This window comes from Doryrhamphus excisus, linkage group LG15 (genome assembly GCF_037039965.1).
Source record: "Doryrhamphus excisus strain RoL-2023G ecotype Guam linkage group LG15, RoL_Dexc_Guam_v1.1, whole genome shotgun sequence".
Taxonomy (NCBI): Eukaryota; Metazoa; Chordata; class Actinopteri; order Syngnathiformes; family Syngnathidae; genus Doryrhamphus; species Doryrhamphus excisus.
In genome coordinates, this window is record NC_136371.1 from 10,821,243 (window position 1) to 10,848,276 (window position 27,034).

The 27,034-nt window shown below is 45.7% G+C and overlaps 3 protein-coding genes and 1 non-coding gene across 9 annotated transcripts in view; 3 read left to right on the top strand and 1 right to left on the bottom strand.

Moving 5' to 3' along the window:
- LOC131104203 (FERM, ARHGEF and pleckstrin domain-containing protein 1-like) overlaps window positions 1-6,180 on the bottom strand; it is a 27,194-nt gene extending 21,014 nt beyond the window's left edge. Inside the window, exons 1-2 of one of the 3 annotated variants that reach the window (XM_058051137.2) lie at window positions 5,911-6,180; window positions 1,973-2,168 (exon numbers count right to left, since the gene is read on the bottom strand). In XM_058051137.2, coding sequence (XP_057907120.2) covers window positions 1,973-2,146 — 174 coding nt within the window. In that variant the 5' untranslated portion in view covers window positions 2,147-2,168; window positions 5,911-6,180. The remainder of the gene's footprint in view (window positions 1-1,972; window positions 2,169-5,910) is intronic. The other 2 variants (XM_058051136.2, XM_058051135.2) reach the window with 2 other exon arrangements.
- A 287-nt stretch (window positions 6,181-6,467) lies between these two features.
- Window positions 6,468-12,921, top strand: LOC131104204 (N-chimaerin). 2 transcript variants are annotated; one of them, XM_058051139.2, is made up of 15 exons: window positions 6,468-6,578; window positions 6,891-6,979; window positions 7,154-7,192; window positions 7,958-8,013; window positions 8,331-8,362; window positions 8,447-8,560; window positions 8,927-9,053; window positions 9,119-9,280; window positions 10,794-10,871; window positions 10,950-11,034; window positions 11,106-11,279; window positions 11,357-11,434; window positions 11,496-11,633; window positions 11,707-11,812; window positions 11,916-12,921. In XM_058051139.2, exons 2-15 carry the CDS (start codon window positions 6,961-6,963, stop codon window positions 12,085-12,087), a joined length of 1,380 nt encoding a protein of 459 aa, XP_057907122.2. In that variant the 5' UTR covers window positions 6,468-6,578; window positions 6,891-6,960; the 3' UTR covers window positions 12,088-12,921. The 2 variants fall into 2 exon arrangements, with proteins under 2 accessions (XP_057907122.2, XP_057907121.2); XM_058051138.2 differs by having other exon boundaries at window positions 6,487-6,585.
- Window positions 12,922-13,262: 341 nt separating this feature from the next.
- trnam-cau (transfer RNA methionine (anticodon CAU)) lies at window positions 13,263-13,335 on the top strand. Its single transcript has one exon. It is a non-coding gene; the product is annotated as a tRNA-Met (tRNA).
- Window positions 13,336-13,795: 460 nt separating this feature from the next.
- On the top strand, window positions 13,796-25,774 carry LOC131104591 (TSC22 domain family protein 1). Of its 3 annotated transcripts, none has more exons than XM_058051918.2 (3): window positions 13,796-16,414; window positions 23,468-23,519; window positions 24,058-25,774. In XM_058051918.2, exons 1-3 carry the CDS (start codon window positions 14,451-14,453, stop codon window positions 24,325-24,327), a joined length of 2,286 nt encoding a protein of 761 aa, XP_057907901.2. In that variant the 5' UTR covers window positions 13,796-14,450; the 3' UTR covers window positions 24,328-25,774. The 3 variants fall into 3 exon arrangements, with proteins under 3 accessions (XP_057907901.2, XP_057907903.1, XP_057907902.1); XM_058051920.2 differs by lacking the exon at window positions 13,796-16,414 and adding an exon at window positions 21,601-21,923; XM_058051919.2 differs by lacking the exon at window positions 13,796-16,414 and adding an exon at window positions 21,989-23,299.
- Window positions 25,775-27,034: the final 1,260 nt, after the last annotated feature.

The following is a 27,034-nucleotide window of genomic DNA, read 5'->3' on the forward strand; positions in this document are numbered from 1 at the left end:
TACCTTGATGTTACAAGTCCGTACAGAAAATGGCGGCATGCATCATAACTCACCCGGTCTGCCAGAGAAGACGAAGACATGGCAGGGAATGATCAGTGTGGTCAACTAGTATATTTAGTGACCTCTAAAATGGACGCTTACCGCTTTCAAGGTGTATATAACGTCTTAATGCCTCGTTAGCATCGCATGGTGCTGGTGTAATGATGAAAATTTAATCTTACCGGAAACTCTGACACAAAGTTTTGCATGCATAAAACAATTCTAAATGCATATAAGTGACAAATAGAAGTGATGAACTAACTTATGGCAGAAAAGAAAGGTAGTGCCTGTCTTGATTTTGCTGTCACGTCATGTATTTGGCAACAATCATGTCTTCATTGAAGGTAAGGGCAACCTTAAAAGTATATTTATCCCTTTCGTTCACTATTTATATGCATTTAGAATAATTTTATGAATGTAAAAGCATAACTGTAAAACTATAAAAACCTGTTTTGTGTTAACATTTTGGGCCTTCTGGAACAGATTAATTGGATTTACATTGTAATCAAGGTTCCACCATATTTGTTTTGCTTTACATGTTTCATGTGTCTGCCACATTATTCCTCTCTTATTCCCAAGCAGGGCCATCGTGACAGGAAGAAGACGCATGTTCTGGGCCAGTGAAAGCAACAGTGATGGAGTGAGTATGTTTCTGGCGTGTGCATGGTGTGATGCAGCTGAGGGACTTGTAGCTCATATATCTTCAACATTGGGGGACTGCTAGTGCATCAAGTGATGTCGCCCATGAGGCACTTCTCGCACCCTAAGCCTCATAACCCTCCTGTCGTCTGTCACCGTTAAATCTCACAGACACACGGACATAGATCATAAAGTCAAAATCCAATCATGCAACAAAAATCCCACACAGTAATCTTATCGCATCCGAGCACGCATAGCCATCCGGGTGAAGAAGTCAGTCATAATGAGGATGCATTGGAACAGTCTTCCGGGGATTAAGGTCAAATAAGATTGCTGGATGAGACTTAGTTATCGTTACTAATTAGAGCCTTGTGGTGGACTGACACCAAAGATGCTATTCCATCAGCAAACCTGTGGTTTGATGCGTGCAGGTTATAGCATGTGTATAATCTTATCAAAATTTGATTTTTCAAGCCATGGCCGGGTTACGGGGCTCTCCAGGGAGTGTGAAGGCGAAGCAGAAGTATCCGGAGTCTTGGGGGTGTGGGTGTGTGTTTAATTTAGCAAATGGCAACAAATGTTCAATATTACTAATTATGTGGAATTTCCTGTCATTGCCGTCTGTCTTTGTCTTCCTGAATGAACGCCATGCAGCCCCCCCCCCCCCATGAGTGTATGGCCAAGCGCATATTCCCAGCTAATGTTATTAAAATCAGAAATATCCCTTGGGACAACCGCTTCTGAATTTATGCCCACTTTAAACAGACCCCGGTCTTCTATGCTTCCAACCAATGCCGGCATCATCAGCTTATCTCTCCATTCGCACGACAAATTGCACAACTGTGCAAACACAGGGAAGGACATGATTAGGTGAGACAATGGCTCTCCTGTTTTGACTGCATCTGTGATAAGCAGTGAAAATGTTTCATTTGCTTCCCGCCCATTGCGATGCTTTCTCTCCTACACTTTGGCCAATGGAGGAGATAAAGGTAGATAAACTTGCTAAAGTACAAACATGAGCAGAAAGTGAAGAAGTAGGTAGAGCTGCACCCTAAAGGCACTCTCTGTTTAAATGATGCTCACACTTCAATATGACTTACCGTATCGAGCATGTTTAAGAAGGAACAGGTCTGCCGAGTCTAACAACTTCAAATAAATAAGGTAGCAGTCGAAATCTTTGCTTTCTTCGATGTGAATGAATGCCAAGTGTTCCACCATCCTTCACTGGATGAATGAAGGAGACACACACACACACACACACACACACATGAACTTACATAAAGACACTACTCACCGATATCTGGAAGACTTCCTGTGTGTCATCCAGCATCTGCACCCTGATGGAGACTTTTCTCCCTGGTGGCTGTGCAGGAGGGCGCAGACCAGGCTCAAGGGTGGACACCCCGAAGCTTTCGGGGGCGCCTAGTCTCTGGCCGGCTGCGGATGGTCTGTCTGCTGGTTCGACCATGGCGACGCTGTCTGCTCTCGATCTGCCTCAGAGGCAAAGAAGAAGGGAATGTTTTCCTTTGTGTCTGTTTTTCCAAATGAAACCAGCTCTGACCTTTTCAGGGAGCCACTTTGTGTATTTTTGAACACTGGTCTTAAATAGCAGGCATATTTGACGCAGGCATTTCCGCTAACACCCCAGCTTCTACATGGGCCCTGATCCTAAATTGCACCGTATTATGTTTTAGGATTCCTTTGGTGTCTTTTGTGGGCCTGTGTTGGGCAAAACCATGTATGTGACAACAGCCACCCTCCATCCTGATTCGCAACTGGAATTTTCAGGTTGTCATAGGAGATATTTCACCTCTCATCGGTTGACGCTCAAAGACTAGATAGGACAGCTCTGGTCTGAAGGGATGCAGATATTCTGGGCAGATACGGTGTGAAAGAGGCGTGAGGGAAGCCATCTTTGTAAAAGTTGATGAATGGAGGGTGCGGAGGACCTCTCCCCCACGTACGCTCTGCTGTCAATCTTTCATCAAAGATTTAATAATTTTGGTTAATTCTAACAAATAAAAAACCACCCAGCCACTTTCGGTTCATGGGTGCATCTATGACCATTGCTACAACTCAATGGAAATGACTGTTGTTGGCAAGCAGACATGACTATATCTTAATGACTGTCGTTTTGCACCACAAAATAGTCCAACCAGTCTTGACTGTGATGTGACCCAACCTAGGAGGACAAATGCTTGGATCTTGCACCATCGCCTCAGACTAGCGCTGTCCCGTCTTGTCTTTGCGCATAAATGAAAATTTGCGTTTTATATAAATATTCGTGTGGACATGGCCTGAGACGATGAAATGCACGACAGGCGGGTTTTACGGCGTTTTCCCCCAAACCAACCAGTCCTGACTTGTGTGTATCTTCCACACAAGTAGGGCAGATGAGACACGGTCTGAGAATACACAAAGACACAACCCCTGACGCACCGAGACACACAGCAGCACACAAACTTTTCAGCAGCCACCCCCCACCCCTCACACGTGATAAACCTCCGCCTCAGACAATAAATATCCTCGCAGACAGTTGGTGACATCATGGCTGAGGAATGTTTTGGAAGACTGTCCTGACACACACACACACACACACTGAATCCAATATTTCCAGCCTGTAATTTGCTGAGGCAGAGATGAAAAGAGCTCCCATCTCTCTTCCTCCTCCAAGATTACATTTGGTGGGGCGCAGAGAGAACACCGCCCCTCTTTAATATACTGTCAAATCAATACGTTGTTAGTAATAGGAAGCCAGTGGATATCTTGCTGATTAAAAGGTCATGAGGTCTGACGCTGTTTACCTTCCACACAGGCAGCTGTTCCCTCTTCATTCTGCACTAACATCTGACTCAAATATTTATGTTGTTGCTTTACATCTTGCCTATCAAAAGAGAGACCGTCTCCTGAAGACCAAATAGAGTGAGCGTGTCGTTGGTGTAATTACACTGCTTGCATTGACCACTGTAATGTGAATTACTAAAGGTGACACTCAACTCGCAAGACTGTACAGTTGTCATGATGGTGAGAGCGTTGTACCAGGAAGTAGGTCCAAATTAGACTCTACTATCACATGTCATATGCGGTGATGCTGTTTTGATCTGACAACTCTTAAGTACCTTTGATGTATGATGATTGATGATGATGTGAAGGTGGGAATGCCAAGTGCAGATAGGATTGCAAGGTTTTTCAAAATCCCAGGTACATGAGAAAAGTTCCTACAAGCAGCTTTGAGCAAGAGTTAGGGTTGTTGTCTCTTCCTGTTTGAGCCTTCAAAGGGCAACAGGCGTAAACTCACAGTTTATAACCCCACGCAATTACTTGGACAAACAACAACCAGTCAAGCAGTACGTTGTCAAAACTTCAACACAAAAACGAAGAGTTAGGCAAGCAGCATTTAAAACACGAAAGTCAAATCCATGTCCAGGATCAGTCACCATCGAACACCATTAGCGTCAAAAATGACTCTGAGCGCACACTTTTCATTACTTTGACCTATTTCTCGGATCAGCGGGTTGAGTGAAGAAAGGCAGTCGGAGGCGAGGGGGGAATACAGAGCGAGTTGGTCACACAGGCACAAAGGAAGCCACTGTGGGAGCTTCCAGCAGAATCGCTTTTCCGAGGAAAGCTCACACAGCCTTTGAACTGGTGTTGAGTTGAACATTTCCCAGGGGTGTGTTGGGGGGAAAGCCCGACTCTGGGAATTCCATGTAATTGCAAAGTGTGTGTCAATTTGGGAACCATAAAATCTGAATATAAAAGTTGCATTTCACGTGACAATAAAGTGCTGATAGTTACACAAAACAAACACAAACTTTATGAGTGAAAAGAGGCCATAAAAATACCAAGGGTGCGTTGACACCTGTAGACCGCTACTCTGGTCAGGATTTGTGTAATCTCCAGTTACACTAATATGAATATTTTTTGAAAATATAACTTACACAAGCAAACGCTGCTATTTGTCATTAGCATAACACAGGGGTGCCACATACTGAAAAAGGAAAGGATGCAAGGGCCACTTTGATGTTTTGTAACGAAACACATGGAGAGATGCTAAAAAAATACATATTTCTTTGCACTTTTCCCCAATTTTTCTGTGTTTTGTGCCAACTTCCTTCTTAAAGGCAACCTATTATGCTCAATTTTTAATCTTTGTAGTGAGCTGTGGACTCCTATACAGCAACTGCACACCATAACACACAATAGCTTTCTAGATCTTCCAGAATCTGCACCTATTCCATCTGCATATCCAACTGAGCATTGAGCAAGCCTTGGTGGATTCTTTTGTCTTCCTAGTCATTCCTGTTTAAAGAAACTGTAATTTCGGGACCTCCCATGAAGAACGGCAGAAAGACCAGTGGAAGTTTCTTTCAAGCAGAAGAAAACAATAAAAAAGAATGACGCAATTTCTTTTAAAAAGTAAACACATGACCCTGAACAGGGTGTGTGTGCGCATGTGCAAATGGGGTCACCCCTGTCAACGCTGGGTCCTTACATCCCCACTGAATGAGAGGTAAAACCTGGTTGTCAATTTGTTGTCCTGTGCAGCTCTTAAGGTGCCAGGGAGTGACACACGAGCGGGCATCCGTTACACACTTGTGAAAGAATCATCCCAGAGACTCTCAATTCTTAGCAAGAAAGTTGCAATTCACATTTTGACTTTTGACATTTTGCATCCCTTCGCAGCGCAGGGGTTGGGAGTAACTGAGACCGAAGATGGAAAACGCTTGCTTCCTCCTGCAGTCACAGAAGGGGGATGTGTGACAAAGAAATAGCTGGGGCATTGGGCAATGTGTCATTTATGACCACAAGCCCCACTGAGTGAAATCGGTGCAGGATCAGAGGTCATGCCCCCTCTAACCCCACCCTAGAGGGAATATTGACATCAATAAACTGATACAAAAAAAAATAATCCTAAACACTGTTGTAAAAAAGCCAGTGCAACGCTGGTACAGTTGGCAGAGTGACAGCCCAGAATGTAGGTTAACAGAGTAATCCTTTAGGCCCCAGTGAAGATGTCAGGAGGCTAAAGATTACTCAATATCGATGGTGACGTTTTGACAATGACAAGTGTGCTTGGAAGGTTTGGAGCCAGATTATATCCGCCTCGCACGGTCTCTTTGCGAGGAAGGAAGCCATTAATTCAACGAGCAAATAGTCGCAAAACACAACGAGTCCCAGAGAGCCTACGTGTAGCCACGTTTAATAATCCGGACAGAATGGTTTACTCACCCTGTTCCTCTCTCCCGGATGGTCCGTCAGTCGTAGACCGTTTATTTGCAGCCCAGACTGTGAATCCGTCACCTTGCTAGAAAGCTTTCCACTCTCAGGTGGGACGCGAGCTCTTCACGGTAGCCATTAAGACAAATGTGGGGGAGAAACGGTGCACGAAGCTTTTCAGAGCTTTCTGCAAGGACAATAAGGAGCAGCGCGCCGCCTCCTGTGGCTTCCTGCAACGCCGCCGGCCGGCGCCCCACTCGGCTCAACCGCGCCATCTTCTGGTGAAAACGCTACGAAAGAATGTACTTTGTGTTCACTTTCACTTTCACCGGGTCGGCTTTGCGTCATTCATGTGTGCTAAAACTTGTTTCAGCGTGTTTTTAAATTATAAAAAAGCTAATAGGCGCTGTTGGGAGACCGAACCATGCCAAGCTAACACCATTAGAGCTAACCAGTTACTTATACCAGACAGGTATTTTTTGGGAGTTAACCAGCACACGCTGTCCCAGGTGTTAATATGTTTTGGGGTCGTATTCTTGCATTCCACTTTACCATACTTTTAAAGACGAGACTTTCTCGCAGCGTCAGCAAGCTGGCTAACCGTTGCCATAGTTACCATCGAAGAGGGCGAGACTGTTCACGTGACCTAGCAAGATGGCGACCACATTGTAGAATGGATGGTAATGTGTGAGTACTTCGTTGTATTAGCTCACCGTTAGACGGAGACGCCGGTGTAACGTTTCACATTTAACAGCGGAACTGCCATGGTTCAACCAAACAACGTTGCCCACTTAGCGTTTTTAAATTGCGCCGAGTTGTGTTTTGTCCTGCCAACTACAGTAATAAACCTGCTAATGTTAGCTTATCCTCCAGCAGAGCTACTGCCGGATCATTTGTTGTTTATGCGGCTTTTTCTATCCTGGCTGTTCTGCTGTTCCCACACGCTTGGTGATGGCGTCTTCTTATTTATGCATTCATCTGTTTGCTTGCAGGGTTTGAAGGGCCGAGATTTGTATGTGATTGCTCTATTGTTCATCTTCATCATCAAATCACAGAATCACGATGGCCCTGAATGTGTTTGGTAAGCAGCAAAAGAAAAACCCAATATGGGTGCTTTATTACTGATGTGTTTACACCTGACCAGTGCAGAGGGAGACTATTACTGGTATCCGTAAACCACTAAATGATGTTTATAATTTACATTTATAGTAGTTTAATTATAAGGTGGAGAACACAGTTGTTTTTGTGTCCTCAGACCATGATGAATACAGACCACCAGTGTGGAAGTCTTACTGTGAGTATAATTTCATTTTTTCTTGACTCCATTTTCTTTCATGCACCTTTACTTTAAGGTGGTTAGGAGGGGGGGGGGTACATCATTCACGAACTTGTCATCTCAACTATGTTAGGCCGTAAGTAATAAAAGTTATAAAGCACAAATATAAAAACTCTTGGGTTTCCAAATAAATGGTCACAGAAGTTGCTCTTTATTTGTGCTTGCGGGAACCTAAATGGAACTTGGAATGACAACAAACCGGAAATGGCCAGAGGTCACTACTCAACATAACAATCTGACTAAGGGTGTCATAAATAATGCACAGCAACCTAGATTACACTTATAGTACATAAGGAAACTGCTACTACCACTGGTTATATCAATTATGTTACCCCTCAGCATGTACTTGGAGCAACTGTTTATTCCTGTTGTTCGGAGTGCTTCTAGCTAACCAGCATGCCTTGTGGCAGGTGTTTTGTAAAAGGTTGTTCCGATTACATGTTTGCCATTAACATTGTTATTTACTATCCTCTTCCTGTAGTAGTAGCTGCCTATGTGTGTTTACTTACCTTTTACAGCAAACAAGCATTATCATCCTCATGCTGTTTTTTGTGGTGCTTTTCATGAAAGTTAAATGAGGAAAGAAAGAGTTTAAATCAAGTTTTGCCGCTTCCTAGTCCTTTTTGGACATGTTGAATCGTATAAGCGTAAGCATGTGATGTACTTGATAGTAACTTTTGTTAAAACTTTTTCAAAATAAACCAAGCTACTGTATGCTTGCAGTGTATCAGCTCCAGCAGGAGGCGCCACACCCCCGCAGGGTGACCTGCACTTGTGAGGTGAGAATTCTAAATGAGCCACCTTCATTCTGTCCAGCCAGTCAGCTACTTAACTAATGTTGACAAGTTGGAATTGTCCTAAAAAACTAAAAAATGCTTTAGTCCCTTGACAGCACTTTTTGTTCAGTGCTCTCTGTGTTTGACTCATACCATCATCTTTGCTCCCCCTCACACGCCAACTCACCTGCTGGTTGAAAATAAAATGTTATGTAACACCAGCATCATTTCACAAATGACACTATTTTTTGCTTGTGGGTGTAATTCTTATGCTTACTGTTTTTAGCACTGTTGGAAATGCGTATTTTTTCCCCCCGCAGGTGGACAACCGACCCAAATACTATGGAAGAGAGTACGTAACTGTTCCCTGGTGATGCATGCAAGATATAAGCCCTGTGATTCCTTCATATCAGCATCAGACTTGTGTTGCGTTCAGGTACCATGGCATGATTTCCAGAGAGGAAGCCGACCAGCTACTGAGTCAGGCGGAAGGCAGCTACCTCATTCGAGAGAGCCAGAGGCAGCCGGGCACATACACCTTGGCGCTGAGGTAGGCACACTTCATCAATAGTTTCCACAATCATTGTGTTCCAAATAATACGGCAAAGAGAGTTAGCATCTGGCAATAGGGTGAATGTGAACCATCGTCACACATCTGAATGAGCTCAATTCAAAGTGGAGCGCCACTATTCATAGCAGCGTTCCACCTGCACTCATCCAATCCCGTCTTCTCCCGGTGGTCATAATTACCTTCCATAAATACTCCTCTGTGAAGGAAAGGTTTGATTTTGGGTTAATAATCTTACAATGTCGATCCACAGAGGACTTGAGGGGGAAAAAATGTTGACCCAGTTTTTTGGCCCTTATTAAAAGTTGTTAAGGAAAGTCCAAACGTTTGTCCTGTCGCCTGCTGCAGGTTTGGGATCCAGACAAAAAACTTCCGTCTCTACCATGACGGGAAGCACTTTGTCGGGGAGAAGAGGTTTGAGTCCATCCACGACCTGGTCACCGACGGCCTCATCACACTTTACATTGAGACCAAGGTGAACACCACACATTTGTCTTGAATTTTCTTCAAGTGTTTTAAAACACTGTATGTATTTGTCAGGCAGCGGAGTACATCGCTAAGATGACCATTAACCCAATTTATGAGCACGTGGGCTACACCACCCTCAACCAGGAGCCCACGCTGAAGAAGCATGTGCCATGCGGCCGAGAGGCCCCCGATGGCCCGGCACCGATCAAAGACGACCACAATGCTGAGGAGAGGGTGAAGTCCATGAACATGATTGATTCCATATAACTATCGTAGTATTGTCCCTGGTTTATCGCGGTTAATTGGTTTCCGCAAAGTAGTATTTCTTATCTATAAATGAAATATCTTGTAGTGAAAGCATAGAAAGCCTGTTTAAATATTGTTTTAGCATTAGAGTTTCCTATACATGAAATAACACTCTTGTAGTCACTTTTATACTACCCAAATTAGTAGACATAATAATAAGACATTACACAGATGTTAGCAGCGACAGCATACTTGGTGGCTATTGTCTGACACCTAGTGATCACCTACTGTAATAGCACAGTGAACATTGACATTGGAGCTGCTACCAGCCACAACTCGCGCCAGTCACTGGCTCTCTCCACACCGCTACCCATGTTAGCACTCAGCATCTCTACAGTAGCTATTAAAGGCACGCACAACATCACAGGTATGACACTACAGTATGTATAGCATCTTCCATTTGTATTTGTGGACATTTAGCCATTCTATGATTGAAAATGCTTGATGCTTGGGGACCTGCGGCAGGAAGCAACAGTAGCCTATATTAGGGATTATTGTACCTGTTGTGAGTTCAAACATGCACTAAAAGCCTGAGGTCTGTGTCTTATCCAACATTACAGTAACATGACTGACACCTAGTGGTCAGTGTAGAATATTACATATCACAACATCTTTCAATGTGTCTCCTGAATGCCTTATATTTCTATAGCCATTTTTATGGTTGAAAATTCTTATTTTGGGGAAAAAATACTGACAATTTGATTAAATACGCGTATTGTTTGACTACAAGTAGGCTTTATCTAACCACGAAACAGCAAGATTTATCAATATGTTTTAAAAAAAACTTGATAGAGTGAAGTCACCAAATTCAAAGCATAAAGAGTCAAAGGATTACAGTATTGCAGATGACGCAAAAGCTCCTTGTCTTTTTTTCTCTGGTCCATTTTGTCTGCCGATCTGAAAGAATCCCTGTAATCTTATTGGTTGACTCTCTTCTGAGTGTGACCTGTTAAATCTTCCCCATCTCGTCCTCCCTCCCTGGCTCAGTCATCACCACGCACTCATCCATGTGGGCTGAAGCACTCGCCTCCGACAGAGAGATGCAGCACCAGTCCACCCGAAAGGATGCAGAAGCTCTTTATGCAGACTTTTTCAGATCGGTCTGGGTGCAGACAGATGGGACCGGCTGATCTTTTCCACAGTCAGCTTTTCTTCTGAGTTTGTGGTGATTTACTTTTTTTAAGCTTACCACACCATGCCAAACGGCAAGGCTGTTATCGTTTGGAGGGGTAAAAAACAGTCGGGTAGGCGGGCCGAGAAGCGTGTGCGTCCAAAGAGTTCTCTGTTCGCGGCCGCCCTCGGTCTGAAAAACAGCGGCGGCGACTCCATTCTGAAGCTGCCAGTCTCTGGCAGCGCATCAGAGGGTGTGAAGTCGCCGTCTAAACCCAAATCCCCTGCCTCGGCCTTCTGGCAGCCAATCCGATCTTTTGCCCTTTCGCAGCTCACGTCACTGGTGCGGCGAGCCACGCTGAAGGAAAGCGACATGGTGCCCAAATATGAGAAGGTCCACAACTTCAAGGTGAGACGCGTTTGTGTGTGTGTTTTGTGTGTGTGTGTGTGTAGTTTGTGCTTAATTGGCTTTTGCCTATGTCATCAGGTTCATACATTTCGTGGCCCTCACTGGTGTGAGTACTGCGCCAATTTCATGTGGGGGCTCATCGCCCAGGGAGTCAAGTGTGCAGGTAACCCTTTCTCACTCACGCACACACACTCGCATGCGAAGAAACTAAAATAAACCTCTTGTGTGCGTCAGACTGTGGGTTGAATGTCCACAAGCAATGCTCCAAAGTGGTGCCCAATGACTGCCAGCCGGACCTGCGGCACGTTAAGAAGGTGTACAGCTGCGATCTGACCACCCTCGTCAAAGCGCACAACACCAAGAGGCCCATGGTGGTCGACATGTGCATTCAGGAAATCGAAGCCAGAGGTGAGCGGCTTCAACGAAAGCCGCTTTTGATCACCCTGTGCCACTTTAACGCCATCATTCTCCTCCTGCTCCTCCAGGTCTCCAGTCGGAGGGTTTGTACAGGATATCGGGCTTCAGCGAGCTAGTTGAAGATGTCAAGCTGGCGTTCGATAGAGGTGAGAGATTGAGTTTAACTGTGGCAGTGAACCTCTCCCTCTCACTGCATTGTGCCTGCAGACGGCGAGAAGGCGGACATCTCCTCCAGCACCTACGAGGACATCAACATCATCACCGGGGCGCTCAAGCTCTACTTCCGAGAGCTCCCCATCCCCCTCATCACATACGACGCCTACCCACACTTCATAGAGTCCGCAAGTAGGCCCTCAACACTTCAGATGACAACACATTTCAGCCCTTTTAAATATCGTTTTCCTTTTTTCCCATGCAGAGATCTCTGATGCAGAAAAGCGTCTGGAATCCCTCCATGAGGCCTTGAAGCTGCTGCCTCCAGCTCACTGCGAGTCGCTGCGTTACCTCATGGCGCACCTCAAGAGGTAATCAGTTAAGTTGAATTCATCACAGCTTGCATAGGTAGCGACCATCTGCTAAGGAACCACACAAGAAAAGCGGAACAAACACACCCGGCTCTTCCCTCAGGGTGACGCAGTTCGAGAAGGAGAACCTCATGTCCAGCGAGAACCTGGGGATCGTGTTTGGGCCCACGCTGATGAGAGCGCCCGAGCTGGACGCCATGACCGCACTCAACGACATCCGCTACCAGAGGCTAGTGGTGGAAACGCTCATCACCAACGAGGACGTGTTGTTCTGACAGACGACAACAAGACGAGGCAACTTCTTCATCATGACAGCCTCTCAGTCGGAACGCTTGCGGGAAGCTCCAAAAACATTTTCGAAGGATATTTCAAAAGGAACGCAAACACTGAGCCATGTGATGTTAGAGCAGTCAATCGGGATGCTGTATTTGCCTTGTTGTTGGCTTAAACGTGTCCCCAATCAGCTGGGAGCTTGCTTTCTTGAGCCACAATTAATTGATGTATTGCAGTAAGGCTTCCATGCCAAGTGCCGGTGGAGCCACACCCTCTTTTTTTCTGAAAATAAAACGTGATTGTATCTTGCTGAAGCTTAGCTAATGCCACAAAGCGCTGTTAACTCTTAACATGAAGGATTGTTTGTTGCCATTGTTTTTAATACAGTAGTGCCATTCCAAACGATGAAGTGTCATCAACATGCGGTTTGTTTTGTGCAGCCAGCGCTCACAATGTTACTTAAGTGATGTCCACCCCATTTTTGTCGGGGAGAGGGGGGCACTGATTTAACTTTTAGTTGCAAGTCTTTTCATAAAATAAAAACAAGGTTTAAAAAAATAAAAGCAAGCAAGCGTTTGCCTGCTGGACTGGTGTTAATGAAGAACTGTATCAAATGTAAGTGCGTTTTTCTATTGTATTTACTTTTTGTGTTGTCATTTTTAATATACACATGTATGCTGTAAAAACGTTGATTTCCTCATGTGCTAACCGCTACCACCTATCAGTTTTGTTGTGAATCTGTGACACTGTTAGTATCAAAGTTTGACCTGGTCATTGCTGTCAACTATTTGCTCTATAATTTCTGCATGGGGAAATTAAATTATTAAAAATCATATTAAGTATACAGTGTGTTCATTTATTTTACAGCACTTGTCGCTATTTGAACGTCACTATTATTTTTCTTTCTCAGTTGAACTGCAAGTGCTCCAGATTCATTCTAAGATTCTTAGAATTTAACATTGTTTATTTTCTGCAGCTATGATGGACGGGAGCGAACAGCATCCCAAACCGCTCGCTGCTAAATAATTTTGTTCGTTTTGTATCCGTGGCTAGTTTTTCATTTTGTTTTTTCTTCATATCAGGTATTGAGTATTTGCATTACTGTTTTGTGTTTAGTCTGAGCAAAAATCTTGTGAAGTAGGGGATGTATATTAAAATTAGACCGCTCGAACACAAGGCCTCGTTGGCGCAGTAGGCAGCGCGTCAGTCTCATAATCTGAAGGTCGTGAGTTCGAGCCTCACACGGGGCAAATGTTTTTCTTCTTCTCCTTCTTTTCTCTCCTTCGTTCAAAATCCATCGTGACGATGTATTTTTTGTATTAACATTCCAACACAGTTAAACACAGTCTTGAACCTCTTATATAATTGGTCAATGTATGTTTTCGAGAATATTTTATTGTTTTACTATATTTTATTGTTTTACTATTAAAGAGCTTCGTTTTACAGCATTGGGGCTCCGAAGGAGAAAAAAGACAACATTTTAGTTTAATAATGTGGCACGTTTACTTTTGCATGTTATACGATTGTATGTTATAAAAGGGAATAGAGAAGTCATGAAATTCAAGAAAAAAAATATTGGTATACGTATTGGCAATACCGACCAAGGCTTACCTTGGTATCGAATCAATACCAAAACTTGCCGTATCCCTCAACTCCACTCTACGGTCATACGAAGATAGGCGCATGCGCAATTTCAGTGTTTGGTTTCCTCCTCCCCTCCGTGGCTGACAGTCCGTTAGCTGCCGCTGCTCACCGGCAATGATACAGCAAACACGGTCTCGGTAGGGCACACGGCCTCTTCTTTTTAACGTAAAAACGATAGACATTAGTTAGACACCGTTGTCAGTTGGCGTTAAGTCGTCAAGGTTCTTTCGGAGGGAAAAGAAGCGGATGTCCGCGGGAAGAATGGATGCGGCGACTGTTTTCATGCGACATAGGTCGGACAGCTCAAAGGCTTCGACGAGCACCTGATGGCCGCCAAAGTGTTTAACGGCTAAATCGTCGACCCACTTGCTTTTGACGCTACCGTGTGTGATCTAAAACGATAAGGGACGACAAGACCCACAGGAGCGAAGCGAATCACTTCTGCTGACCAAACTGGATTTTAAGCTAACCGGTTCGAACGAATTGTTTTGTTTTCATTTACCCCATTTGATTATTTCTTAACGTGCGGTGATTAGTGTGTTTGTGTTTGCTTATCAGTTCACATTACGGTCGTTATTACAAGGACACAATATGACATTTCGCTGATGGGGCTTTAGCATCGCGAGCGAGCTAGCTTCTGTGTTAGCTAGCAGGTAGCGTCAAAAGCCACCAGTCACCCTTTCCGAGGAACCCAACAACTTGAGCCCGTTCTTCAGCAAGAATGCACCACCAGGACTTTTCTGGGGACCCTCCCGGAACTGGCAGTAGGAAAACGGTCTATCATTACCGCAGGGGCAGCAGCGGGGCTCCTGCTTCCTCCACTGGCTCTGGAGTCATCACGCTTGAAGACAGTCCAGCCCCAGCTGGAACCTCATCTCCAGGACCCCATCAACAGCCTGTGTCACAGCTGGCGGGAGCTCAAGTGAAGAAGAAAAGTGGCTTCCAGATAACAAGTGTCACCTCTGCCCAGATCAACGTCAGTGGCAGTAACAGTTTAGCTGATGATACTGAGAGCTATGATGACCTTGATGAATCCCACACCGAGGACCTCTCCTCCTCTGATATGCTGGATGCTTCAGTGTCCAGGGCCACAGACACAGGTGTGCCGGAGAGAAGTTCGTCGGATGAGACGTTAAACAGTCTCCATGGGGTTGACACTCCTGGCCTTGTGTCACCTAATGAGCCTTCTTATCCACATTCCATCCAGGCATCCCAGAAACATACCTCTATGGTAAATGGAACAGTGCACCATTATTATCCTCAGCAGCACAGTCTGCCCAATCAGCATCAGTCAGACAACTTGGGAGGAGGTGAATCGGCATTGCCAGCTCTCCACATTGCAGCGTTGGCTAGCTCAGGCCCAAGTGTAGTTTTCAAAACGGGGGCTAACCAGTCCCAGAGGCCACCACTGTCAGACAGCACCAAACCCCCACCATCAGCCTCTATTGTTGCTAGGGTGGCTGGGATGACAAGTGATGCACATCTACACGGGAATTTTCCGAGTGCCTCCTCTGTCACTCCAGTTCCCCCTTCTGGGCAGCAAGGTTTTGACAACACAGGTGTGAGTGGGCCAACATCTTCAACTGGTGGAGTCAGCAGCCAGTCAGCCACTGCCTCCAGTACTCAAACCCAGACCACTACCGGCTCTCGTTTCAGAGTGGTCAAACTGGACACTAACTCCGAACCGTTCCGCAAAGGAAGATGGACGTGTACGGAATATTATGAGAAAGAGATTCCACCTGCGGCGGGATCGGAGGCACCTAAAGGTGCCGAGCCTTCTGTCGAGACTGAGCCTGGTGAGGCTGGAGGAAGTCCAGTTCTTACAGCTGTCCAGCCACCTCACACTTTACAACCGTATCAGCTGCCAAGTCAGGACTTCACCAGTCCACATACGATGCAAAGCCCACCACAAGCACCGGCGCAAATCACCCCTCTCAACTATGTGTCGCCCCAGGAAGTAGTTGGTGCAGCTCACATGCAGAAAACAGGCGCTGTTGTTGCTCCCCCAGCAACTCCACAACAGGCTGTTGCAAACCAGTCCCCTCAGCAGTTACCCTACGCTGTGGACCGGCATCAGGCTCAGGCACAGGGAGGTTATGTTTCACCTCAGATTAGTGCCGGAATCTTATCTGGAGGAAGTGGCCGGCAACCAGACTTCATCCAGCCTACTGCTCCGTTCCAAACCCAAGTCCAGCCCCCACTGACACACATGACAGGAGCCATATCACCAGGATCAGGGGTGTCGGCACAGCCTCCAGGCGGAATTGCTCAGCAGTTACCCCATCTAGGCCATGTGGCTCCATCTGCCATGGAAACCAGCCAGCCACCTTCTCATCCTCTTCAGCCGGTATCCACCACCACTGTGCCCCCAGCGCAGGGGACCCCCTACATCCCTTTGACTGCACTTCAAGCTGACCTCCAACCCCTCCTCTACCCAGCCCCCATGGCAGGAGGGAGCTCTCTAAAAACCTCCCAGCTGGAAGATGCACAGAAGCTTTTATTTCAGCACCAGGGCCTCCTGGGACTGCCTAGGCTGGGCGCTGCCACGGGCGGAGTGGGCGCTCTGGATGCCGGCATCGCTGTCGGAGGCTTGGCCCACATTGGGATGTCGGCTGAGGCAAGCGCCTTTGTGGCTGCAGCTGCTGCTGGCCTGAGGACTCAGCCTGCTGAAGGAGAGGAGGACAGGTGAGGCCACACCTGCTTGTTGTAATGTCAAATGTGTATTGCACCAAAACATCATTAATGTAGCCAAACGGTGACTGCAATCAAACATAATAGGATCAGAAATAATGAGAGTACGATGTCATCTTGTATGTACATTTACCTGTGGTCATTTTACATTAGGAGCGAACAATAGACAATATATATAGACAATAGACAGTATAAATATATATACACAGTCTGTTCTGTTTTTTGTTTGTTATTCCGGAACTAGCATTTGTAGCCTTGGACAATTCGTACACGTCTCCAAAACATCTTATGCAACCTCCCTCATATATTCCTCCATACTCCTTCTCCCCTGACATTAACATGGTTATGAGCCATGCAAGCTGTTGGTTTCCTCCCGAGGGTGAACATGTTCATGTAATTGACAAGGAGGCTGTTGTCTATATGAGCCCTGTGATTGACTGGTGATCAGTCCAGGGTGTACCCCACCTCTTGCCCAAAGTCAGCTGGGATAGGCTCCAGCATACCCCTGCAACCCTAATGAGGATAAGCGGTATAGAAGATGGATGGTTGTTGCCCAATGGCCTTTTCATGCCTTTCTTGAACTGCTTTTCATTCTGGATGTTTGTCATCTTTTTCCATTAAATGGATTCCGCGGTGATTGAGTTTATAGATTATGTTAGCCTTTTCATCCAAATATTAGACAGTTTGATTATTTTCCATTCTTAAAATAGCCCTCCTCGTCCCAGCTGCTTGCGTGAATTGCTTCTTCTGAGTCAGCAGTGTCATGTGCTTTGTCACAAGCACAGTTTTCTCGGGTGATTTCAGACCGACAAATAGTGATTTGTTGATATTTTCATTAGTCCGCCACTAAGTTATTTCATCAATTCATCCGACGCTTGCTTTGATTCATTGATTAACATCAATATGAACCGAACACAAAATGTTAGCGGTTAGTGGTTGGTATGATTAATCATCGATTTATCGATTGTTGCTGCTCCAAAATATTAACAAAAACTAATTTTACAGAGAACGGTGAGAGGATACTAGCTAGCTTGCGTGTGTGATCCAAAATGGCTGAATAAACAAACAATGCTGGGAGTAGTTCATCCACACCTTTAATATCACATGATTCAGTGTGGCAAAGGTATAAACAGAGGTATTTAGTTTGACTGTAAATATATTTGCTGTTGCAGCTAAGTCAGGATTTCCCGGTCATCATTTCTGGCTACAATCCAATTTCCACTCCTGAGTCGATACTTTGACAATGTTGTATTTTTAGTCAGGATGGTTTGTGTATTGACTGGAATTACGCTCAGCTTGCTGCTAAAAAATGGAAAGAATGTTTTCTTTGCAAGATCCCTGAGAAGTAGCCCAATATCTCTCTTGGCAACATAAAATTCAGTGGCAGCTACTTGCCGTCTACCTTATGCTGCACCTGTCGGGGATTCTCAAGCCCAGCTGTGTGTTAATGACTTCACAAGTAGTAACACAGGCATGCAAGGGTGTGTCAAGTGCTCAGTGTTTAACTGCTCTTTGGACAAGGTGATGGGTGGTTTTCCTCATGTCGTCGCCAGGAATTTGGGCCTGCAGGAGTTTGTGTGGTTTGACGTTTGAACGTCTTCATCCATTCAATGCAGAGAAAACCTGTCGCAACATATTCTTCAGCACGAGCCTACCACAATAATCAAACATGTCCATTACATTTCCTGAATGTGTTTTGCAGAATGTCATGGATGTATTTGCAGTCACTGTTTGCACGAAACGCACAGAACAGCAAATTCCTTCGCTTCAGTCATAGTTGTGATTGGAAACACATGATCATTTCTTGACGAGTTAGGCAGCCTGGGCCAGCGCTGTTGGGTGGGACAGTGTTTCACCTGTTTGAGTCATAGGAAGCTGCCTGTCAAAGACGAATCCTTCTGGCTTCAGGTTGTGATTTATGTTTCCTAACATGGACACGCCTGTTCAAACACCATTATCAAAGCTGGATGTTTATGCTCTTAGAGGGAACGAACAAGCCCAAAAGTCATTTCCCTAGGCTATACTTTGAAACAACGCTGCATGGCAAAGTGCACAAACATTGGTACGTATTGGGTTGATCTGTCTTTGAATCATCTTGATTTTAGTTAAGTTTATTGAAGAATGACTCTCCCATGGTGTGGTACCAGAGTTTGCCACATGGGGGCAGTATTTGCCCTTCAGTTCCACCAGTCTGGGCAACAAGTACTTTATATAATCTTGACGTGCTTTGAGAGTCACTGACCTACATGTGCTGTTCTCACAAGTCGGGAAAGGGCCTTTCCGCACGCAATGACTGAGTGAATGAACTGACAATCAGGCAGTTTTATAATTGCTCTCCGCTTACTCTCAGATTAGTGTCGATTGATTTCAAATCCCATCGTCCGCGGCAACCAGAACATTGGCATGTTACATACAGAATGATCACTTGTTGTGAGGGAAAGCCCCCCCCCCCCTTTTTTTTTTAAATGCAACTCTGTTAGCCAAGTTTACAAAGACAATCATGTTGCGGTGCTTGTGACGACACGGGATGGGCTGTGCTAGATGTTGTAGAACATTTGAGACATCAATGTGTAGTGTTGACTAAAGATGGACAGAATAGAAGTAAATGTGATACGCGGCAATGTTTGCACAGTGAGGTCAGCGGTCACGCGCAATCAACGTAAGGCAGCTCTGGTCCTTGCTAATCAATACCTTTTCCGAAGGTGTGTGTGTGTGTGTGTGTGTGTGTGTTTGTGTGTTCCAGCTACTCAATCTGTTTTGGTTGACATCTGAGAGGATATCTTCTGTCACATTTTCAGAAACACAAGAGCCTCACCCTTTACAAAAGAAACAACACCAGGCCTGAAAGATACACTTCCAGTTAAAGAACAGGTCTCATCGTAAAGACCAACAATAATATTGTAAGTCCAACGCTGTGCTTCCGACTGTTAAACATCTCTCGGCGCACTGCATGATGCTGAAGTGCCACAGCTATGTTTCTCATCCACTACGTTCCTCGTCTTACGCCTCCAAACAGGCAGGAATGGCGTTCACTGGTTGCATCAGTTCAGCACCAAGACTTTGCAAAGAACAACGTAGTGCGACCTTTTGGCAGTCAGTCCAAATTCATCAGTAACTATTTCAGAGGCATACAGTGTTTGGCAAACAATTGAATTAGATCTATAGCAGGTAAACTGGGAAGTGTGAGAAATGGAAAGGTTTTACACAAAATTGGGAATCTGGCTGTCTTAGTGCATGTAAACCTAATGAGTGGAACAGAGGTGCTATGCTTCCCCCTGTTATGGTGTCAATGCTTTCCTGGTATTTCTGTGTGCCTTAGATGGTCTTTGGGCTTAGATGACTTTAATGCTTGTTTGTCTGGAGAAAAACTCAAACAAGGATCCATGTGTGTCTAATCTGTCCCCGACTTCCTCCCACTTGGGTGTGGTTCCAAATGCTTTTTGCTCTGGAAATGCATGATTTATTCATCACTCATTCTTGGCATAAAATACAGTGCAATGCAGTGCTTTGTTTTGGTTAGTCTTTGTAAATGAAATGTCTGTGTGAAGCTTAAAGCTCATCTTTGCAGTGTCACTAAACAAGCAGAGATGATGTTCTTATCGCGTAGTTTCCTCGTGTGGACCATATGGCAATGGGATGGTTATGTAAGGCATTGCATGCCGAGCTGAGGACGATTGGCTTACGCTCTAGAGAGCCGCTGCTGTGAGAGCTGTTTTGAGTTTCAGGGCGTTGCTTATCTCTGTTTAGTCTGTCTCGGCTAAGATTGTGGACATTGTCCTCAACGGCAAGGTTGGTCTCCATCCCTGGGTTTATATTTGTTCTCTTATGCTGGTGAATGAATGAATATAGTGTTGTTTGCAAAAGCAAGACATTTTTAAATCAGGGTGCTGTTTCTGCTACTGTGGCTCATAATCATTGGATCACGCACTAGTGCATTCCCCCAACAGCTTGAGGACAAGTGATGTAGATGGATGCAGGCTAATCACAGCACAAAAAGGACAATAAAGGAGGAAATAACAGTCAAGGAGAGAATTACTAGATAAGTGGTGTATAAAATATTACTTCAACCCAATGTGTGGTGACTCATAACTGTACCAGTCACTACTCCCTTGGACTAGCTCAAAGTGGTCAAGGAGTTACATCCATTTTACATCCCTATGCCCAACAGACAGCGTGTTGAAACACCAGGCAGCATTAACGGCCACCAATGTGATGTCACATCTTGTCCACTGTGAGTTTGACCCATATATGGGTCATCCCTTTTGTTGAGCTTTGACTGGATGGACCTGGATACACACCGAATGAAATAATCCCTCATGGGCTTCCTCTGAAGTCGCAAACGCCATGGCCTCATTGGCTTATCCGAGGCGTCTGTGCCATCAGCCATTGGGTGGAAGTACATCTTTCATCCGCATCAGCGAGATCTCGCTGAAACCAGTTTCTATAGCCCTTTGTTCTGAGGCGCCATGCGCACATGGACCCGCCTCCTAGTGCCAGAAAGTACACGATGTACATGGGACGTTTACAGTCGGCCAGTATTGACCAAAAAATGTTTTTCCATAAGCGCTCTTTTCCGCTCTTGTGCGTCTTGATTCTGACCTATGTCGTCGACGCTATGCTTGTTTTGTTTCACGATGCAACTGTTTGTTGCATTAAAAGCTTCAGATCATTTTATGCTCTTTGTTGAGCCAGAACCACGACTGCACATTAACCTGCATGTGCTAGCATGGAGGTACACGTGAGGCCAGTCGAGCCCCTTGCTGTGTGCGTGTATGTCCAGCATGCATGTACTAATGCAGAGTGACTGCTCTGCCAAGGGTGCGCCTCCTCTAACCTAAACATTTTCTTCTTCTTTTCCCCTATTGGGAGGTGTGAGGGCAACAGGGCGTGGATGCGGGACACCCATCCTCAATCCTCGTTCCACCAAAAACCGCTAAGAACTATGAAGATGTAAGGTTCCATCCCAAAGTTTCTTGAGCAAGGCGGCTTTGGGCGTGACTTGTAGGCGGTGCTGCCCGTGTTAACCGGGTATGTGGTCAAAAATGGCTCATCCTATTGGATGGATTGCTCTAATCTCAGCTGACAGTTTACATAACAACAGAAGGGGAGGTGACATGACTCCTAATGCAGTGACGTCACAGCCCACCCTTGTAGGGCTTCTCGCCACGCTCACAATCTTCAATTCAAGTGCAGGGGCGGCGGGTGTAGGGGGCAACACAGCGCCGTCATCCACACGCACTCCCGCTCCCTTCCCCGTCCTCCGCCGCTCCGTTCAGGGTCTACATTGTGAAGCACTGAGGGGGGCAGGGGTCAGGGTCAAAGGGAGTAGGTTCGGAGGACGGAGAAGGAGCAGGTGGGAGCCCGCTGTGTGGACTGTGCGTGTGTTTTGGTTAACCTGAGCATCAATGAGAGAAAAGGGGCTGGCCGGGGCCGGAAGAGCGCAGGGCCAGGACGCCATGGCCATGAAGCTTTTCTTCTGGGAGCTGGAGAAGCATCTGAAGAGGTAACGACGGAGGCCATTTTGTGTTAACCTAGCATCTGTGCTTTTGTTGGTTTGCGTCGTTTGAGAAGTACGTCTTTAGAAGTTTGCATCCTGCCCACAATACAGCCAAAAAACTCCTGAGCACGTGCAGGACACAACATTCTTGCCTTTAATAACATGCTCGCTTTGCATACGTTCCATCTCCCAGACCCAAACGGTCGCCATCTTGGCAGGGCTGAACATCATGTTCCAGCTCTCATGTTAGCCTGTGGGCTTCATGGGCCTAACAAAGCAAAGTCGGCCTTCAACATTCATGATACGGTCCAGCTTCCAAAGGCACCTTGAATTTTAGGCCACTAGAGTCGTCAAGTTGTGTAGAAGGTTGGCCTTCTTTGTCTCTTTGTTTTGTCAGCTGTTGAGCAGCAGCAACAGGTTCAGGTATCATCCTGATGAGAATTAAAATGTGTGTGTCATACTAAAGCCACGCCTTGGTCTGCAATGTGGGTCAACATCGGTTCTCCTGGTTAATCTGCTCCCTCCTGTATGATCCCTACACTTCGTCTTTGTGTGCTGTTGATCAACTGGTTGCCACGGTGACGACATCAGTCTTTTGAAACTGGTGATTGATGAGCAGTCTTCAGTGTTTTCTCCAGTCTGATCCTCGTAAATCTTCACTGTAAAGCAATCAGACCTCTTTGGACGGATTGTGTGAATCCCTCCCATTTAAAATGTATTAAAACAGACACCACCTCACCAGCCCAGCTGAAATTTGAAGTTGCAAAGATTATGACTGATTTCTAAACCATTTTTTAAACCACATCCAACATAAACTTGAGTGCTTGATTCAAGTCACGTGTCATTATGCGCTAGATGACCGGTAGGTGGCGACATTGGCTGTTTTAATTCCCCTCACATGCTTGCCTGTAAAATACCAAAAGGAACATGATTATGAAAAAACAAAAACATTTTTCGACAATCAAAGTGTAATGAAACATTTTTTATTGCCGTAGACTGAGTTATGCTTCCTCCAATCGGGTGTCGCCGTGCGGCATACCATTATGCAAATGACACTCGCCGCCAGCCAATCAGGCGGCGGCTGGCTCTACTTTCGCCGCATTCATCATCCGAAGAGTCCAACCTCCGCCTCAGTCTTTTGTGCGCAGCTCTGGCGCCCGCCGAGCAACAGAATGCGCTCCTTTGCCGTTTTTGCACCACCGTACAGCCGCTTTGCTGTGCTGCGGAGGCGCACCGGGGCGTGTTGATGGACGGACTAGCATGAATTCGCAGTGTTACACGGTGGCGATGGACCTTGGCGTTTGCCAACTGCGGAATTTCTCCATATCCTTTCTGTCCTCCGTGCTCGGCAAGGAGAGCGCGTCGGTGCGGCTCGACAGGAGGTGACGTTTTGTTTTGTCGTTTGACGTTTTTGTCTTAAATGAAATATATAACCCCCACTGATATTACCGAGTGGCTTTTACCTGCCGCAACATCCATTGCGTCTTGCATCATACTGGCGCCATTCAAGCCCCGTGGAATGACTCTGTGTGTTTTTTTGTGTGTTTCAGCGCTTCGGGTGCAAGTGTTGTGGCCATAGACAACAAGATAGAGCAAGCGATGGTAAGTTGTCCTCCTGCACAGGATCATGTGATGTTATGTAACGCAAACGCCGAAGATGCGGCCCCGCTCATTTTGGCGCAAACCTGCACCGACGATCACTTGCCCGCTAGATACAACTATACATATATGATCACTTTGATCGACGTTTGGAGTATTTTAAATCATTGGCTCATTGATAATGACAGGTGCATGAGCACCATTCACCCCCTTTTGCGTCTGCGTGGTCGAAGCCAGAGGCCCCATGCACTGTCACGATTTTGGACCGATGATGTGGGCCAAGATGAGGTTCACACGCTACCTCCCCTCCCCATCCTCCTCAGGAGCATGTTGCTAGGCAGTCAGCAGCCTCCCCTCCTCTCAGTATAAATAACTCGGCTGCTGATTGGCTCCTCCCACCAGCACAGGAACATTTTGTTCAGTGGCTCCGCAGATGAGGGGGATGCTAGGACAATTTTAAGCGGTACCGCATCCGCCCGCCTGTAAAAGCATACGATAAGATACTCAGGATGTCCCACCCCACCCTTCTTCACTTCCTCAGGACCTGGTGAAGAGTCACCTGATGTACGCCGTGCGCGAGGAGGTGGAGGTGCTCAAGGAGCAGATCAAGGAGCTGATCGAGCGCAACACCCAGCTGGAGCAGGAGAACAACCTGCTCAAGACCCTGGCCAGCCCCGAGCAGATGGCTCAGTTCCAGGCCCAGGTCCAGACCGGCGCCTCCCCCACCGGCGCTGCCCAGCCTCCGCCCCCGGGCTCGGCCGGAACGACGCAAGCTCTCCCCTCCACACAGAACTCTGGTGCGTCTGCCTAACCCCCCCACGCTCTGGGGATTAGCGAATGGGACGAGAGGAGCCATACTGTGACCCCTCCTCCTCCTGCCTCGCCGCTCCATGCCACCACCACCAACTATGCCGCCATCTTGAGGATATCCTACACTTTGTGTTTTTTGGTTGCACATTTTATTTATGGCGTGTGTCTGCCTTGTCTCTGACTTTGACCCGCTTCAAACAATCGCTGTTGTCACGGTGATGGGGGCACCCCGGTTTGTGTGATCTCACCCCTCACAATCAGAACATTCCACCCCCCCGAGTGCATCTTATCTACTTGCACACGTCGCTGCTAACAATGGATGAACTTTTTTTTTTTTTTTAAACGGAGGACGCACCCCCCACCACCCATCTGGAATGGGAAGCGGACATTTCCGGACACGGCGGGAGGGTTGGGGGGGCGGGTTGAAGAGAAAAGGTATAAGCGGCACATCACTGTTCACTCTTCTCCAGCATCACGTGGCTGTCCCCGCCCCCTCCACATCCCCGCCCCTCTTGGATGAGGAGTTAAATATTTATGCAGGGAATCAATGTGTGTTTTTATAGAGAGAAGGTTTAGGAATGTTTTTTTTTTTGTTGTTTTTTTGTTTTGTCCAAGTGATGTGCAAAAGTAAAAACAACGTTGAGGTGTTTGATAGGATAAACGTTGCCAATTCTGCCAAGTGCCTGGTTTTTAACCATAGATACATATATAATCTCTCTTTCTGTTATTTTATATGTAAATATATTTGTGTATATATGTGTGTGTGTGTATATATATATATATATCTATGGTTTGCCAGGTGGAGAAGTACCTGCGTATCAGCACTCTCAGACGAGGATTTTTTACCTCCACGCTGAACACGCAAAGCAACATGGGACTGTTTCTATCAGGGAATGTTTGTCCATGACGTTGTTTTCTTGAAGCGAGTGAGGATGTTTTACTTTAGTCTTTTGTACGGCCAAGCGTCTGTCGCCGGCACGCTCGCGCATACACTTTGGCAAGAACGGATGTCAGTGTTTTGTGCATGTTCCTCAGCCCATCACAAATGTGACGTTACAATTTGCACTAGACAGTTGCACCTCAAATAAAAGTGGAAACAAAGAGAAACAAAGGACTGATTTTTTTGGTTTAGTTTTGGAATGCTGTGCTGCTTGCCAGTCAGTGAGGAAACGGTAGCTCTTTCTTTAGCAGGAGCCAATCACATGCTATTAGTGAACTCGCGATGAGCTTGTCAGAAATAGCAGGTAGTTACTCAGTAGGACAGTCTGACTCATGGTGCTAACTTACATAGAACGCTAACTCGCACAGCAACTTAACACTAAACTGGGCAAGGTACAAGGCAAGTACCATTCATTCATTCATCAATTTTCTATACAGCTAATCCTCACGAGGGTCGTGGGCATGCTGGAGCCTATCCCAGCTGTCTTCAGGCAAGAGGCGGGGTACACCCTGAACAAAAATAAACGTGAACATATGTTGGCAAGTTTGTCATTGGAAGTACATGATTTAAGCAGGGTGGATGATGTAGACACAGCTTGGAGAAAAGCTTTCTCCGACAGCGAGCCGGGACCATACAGGGGAGCCTCATACTTCTGCTAGCCATCGCTGAGTGAGGTGGAAGTGGCACCACAACAGACATTATCATTTACTGTATTAGTGGTAAGCACCCATACTTTCTATACTGGAGGTATAAAGACTGATAGTTATTATTTGCGCTGATGTTTATAGTTGGGGCCCGAACACAAGTACGTAGGCTATCCTGAATGAAAAGTATGTATGAAAAAGTCATAGGAGCCTATGCTCAAAAACAATTCCACCATTTCAGAAAAAACTACGGGGTAGTGTTGTGATGGACTAAGGATTCTGAGACAACAAGCCCAAATGAATATTTCGGGCCCAAGCACAGACATGCAAAGGCCATCTTGTTTATTACCTCCATGTAACCTCCCGCATTTATCTGTTTGTCTGTGTTTGAAACAACTTGAAAAGTTCTGAATGGATTTGGATGACATTTTCAGGAATTGTGGGATATGGAGGAACTAAATACATTTTTGGGGTGATCTGGGTCACTGTCTGGACCCCAGAATTTATTTTCAAGGATTCTATCACATAGTGAGATAGGACCTTTTTCAGTTTTTGTGCATGTAACACTACACACTCCAGGGACATTACTCGATCACGCTAGGTGTTAGCATGCTAATGCTGCCAGCTTTTTTTCTATTTGCATGAGAAGACACATACACACCACAATCATGCTCAATGTTACCCTACTAATGTGAACATGTTTGCATGCTAATGTTAGCAAAGTAGTACTTTTAACCCTTTGTATAGGTAAGAACACTGAGCATTATCACGCTACGTGTTAGCATGCTAAATGTAATGCTTTCATGCTAATGTTAGCAAAGTAATATTTTTTGCAGTTTTCATGGGTTGACTCATGAACACTGAGCACTATCATGCTAGGTATTAGCATGCTAGCATTAGCATACTGGAATTTTAAACCATTTTCATAGGTAGACCCTTACGGTAGGTGTTAGCATCTTAGCATTGCTAGCATGCTAACATGGGCATATTTGTATTTTTTGTGATTTTCATGAATATGAACTTAAGCAGACACTTAACGTTATTATGCTAGCTGTTATTAGTGGTAAGTATCCATACATTTTATGCCGGAGGTATAAAAGTCTAGGCAAGACGCTGAGGGTCTC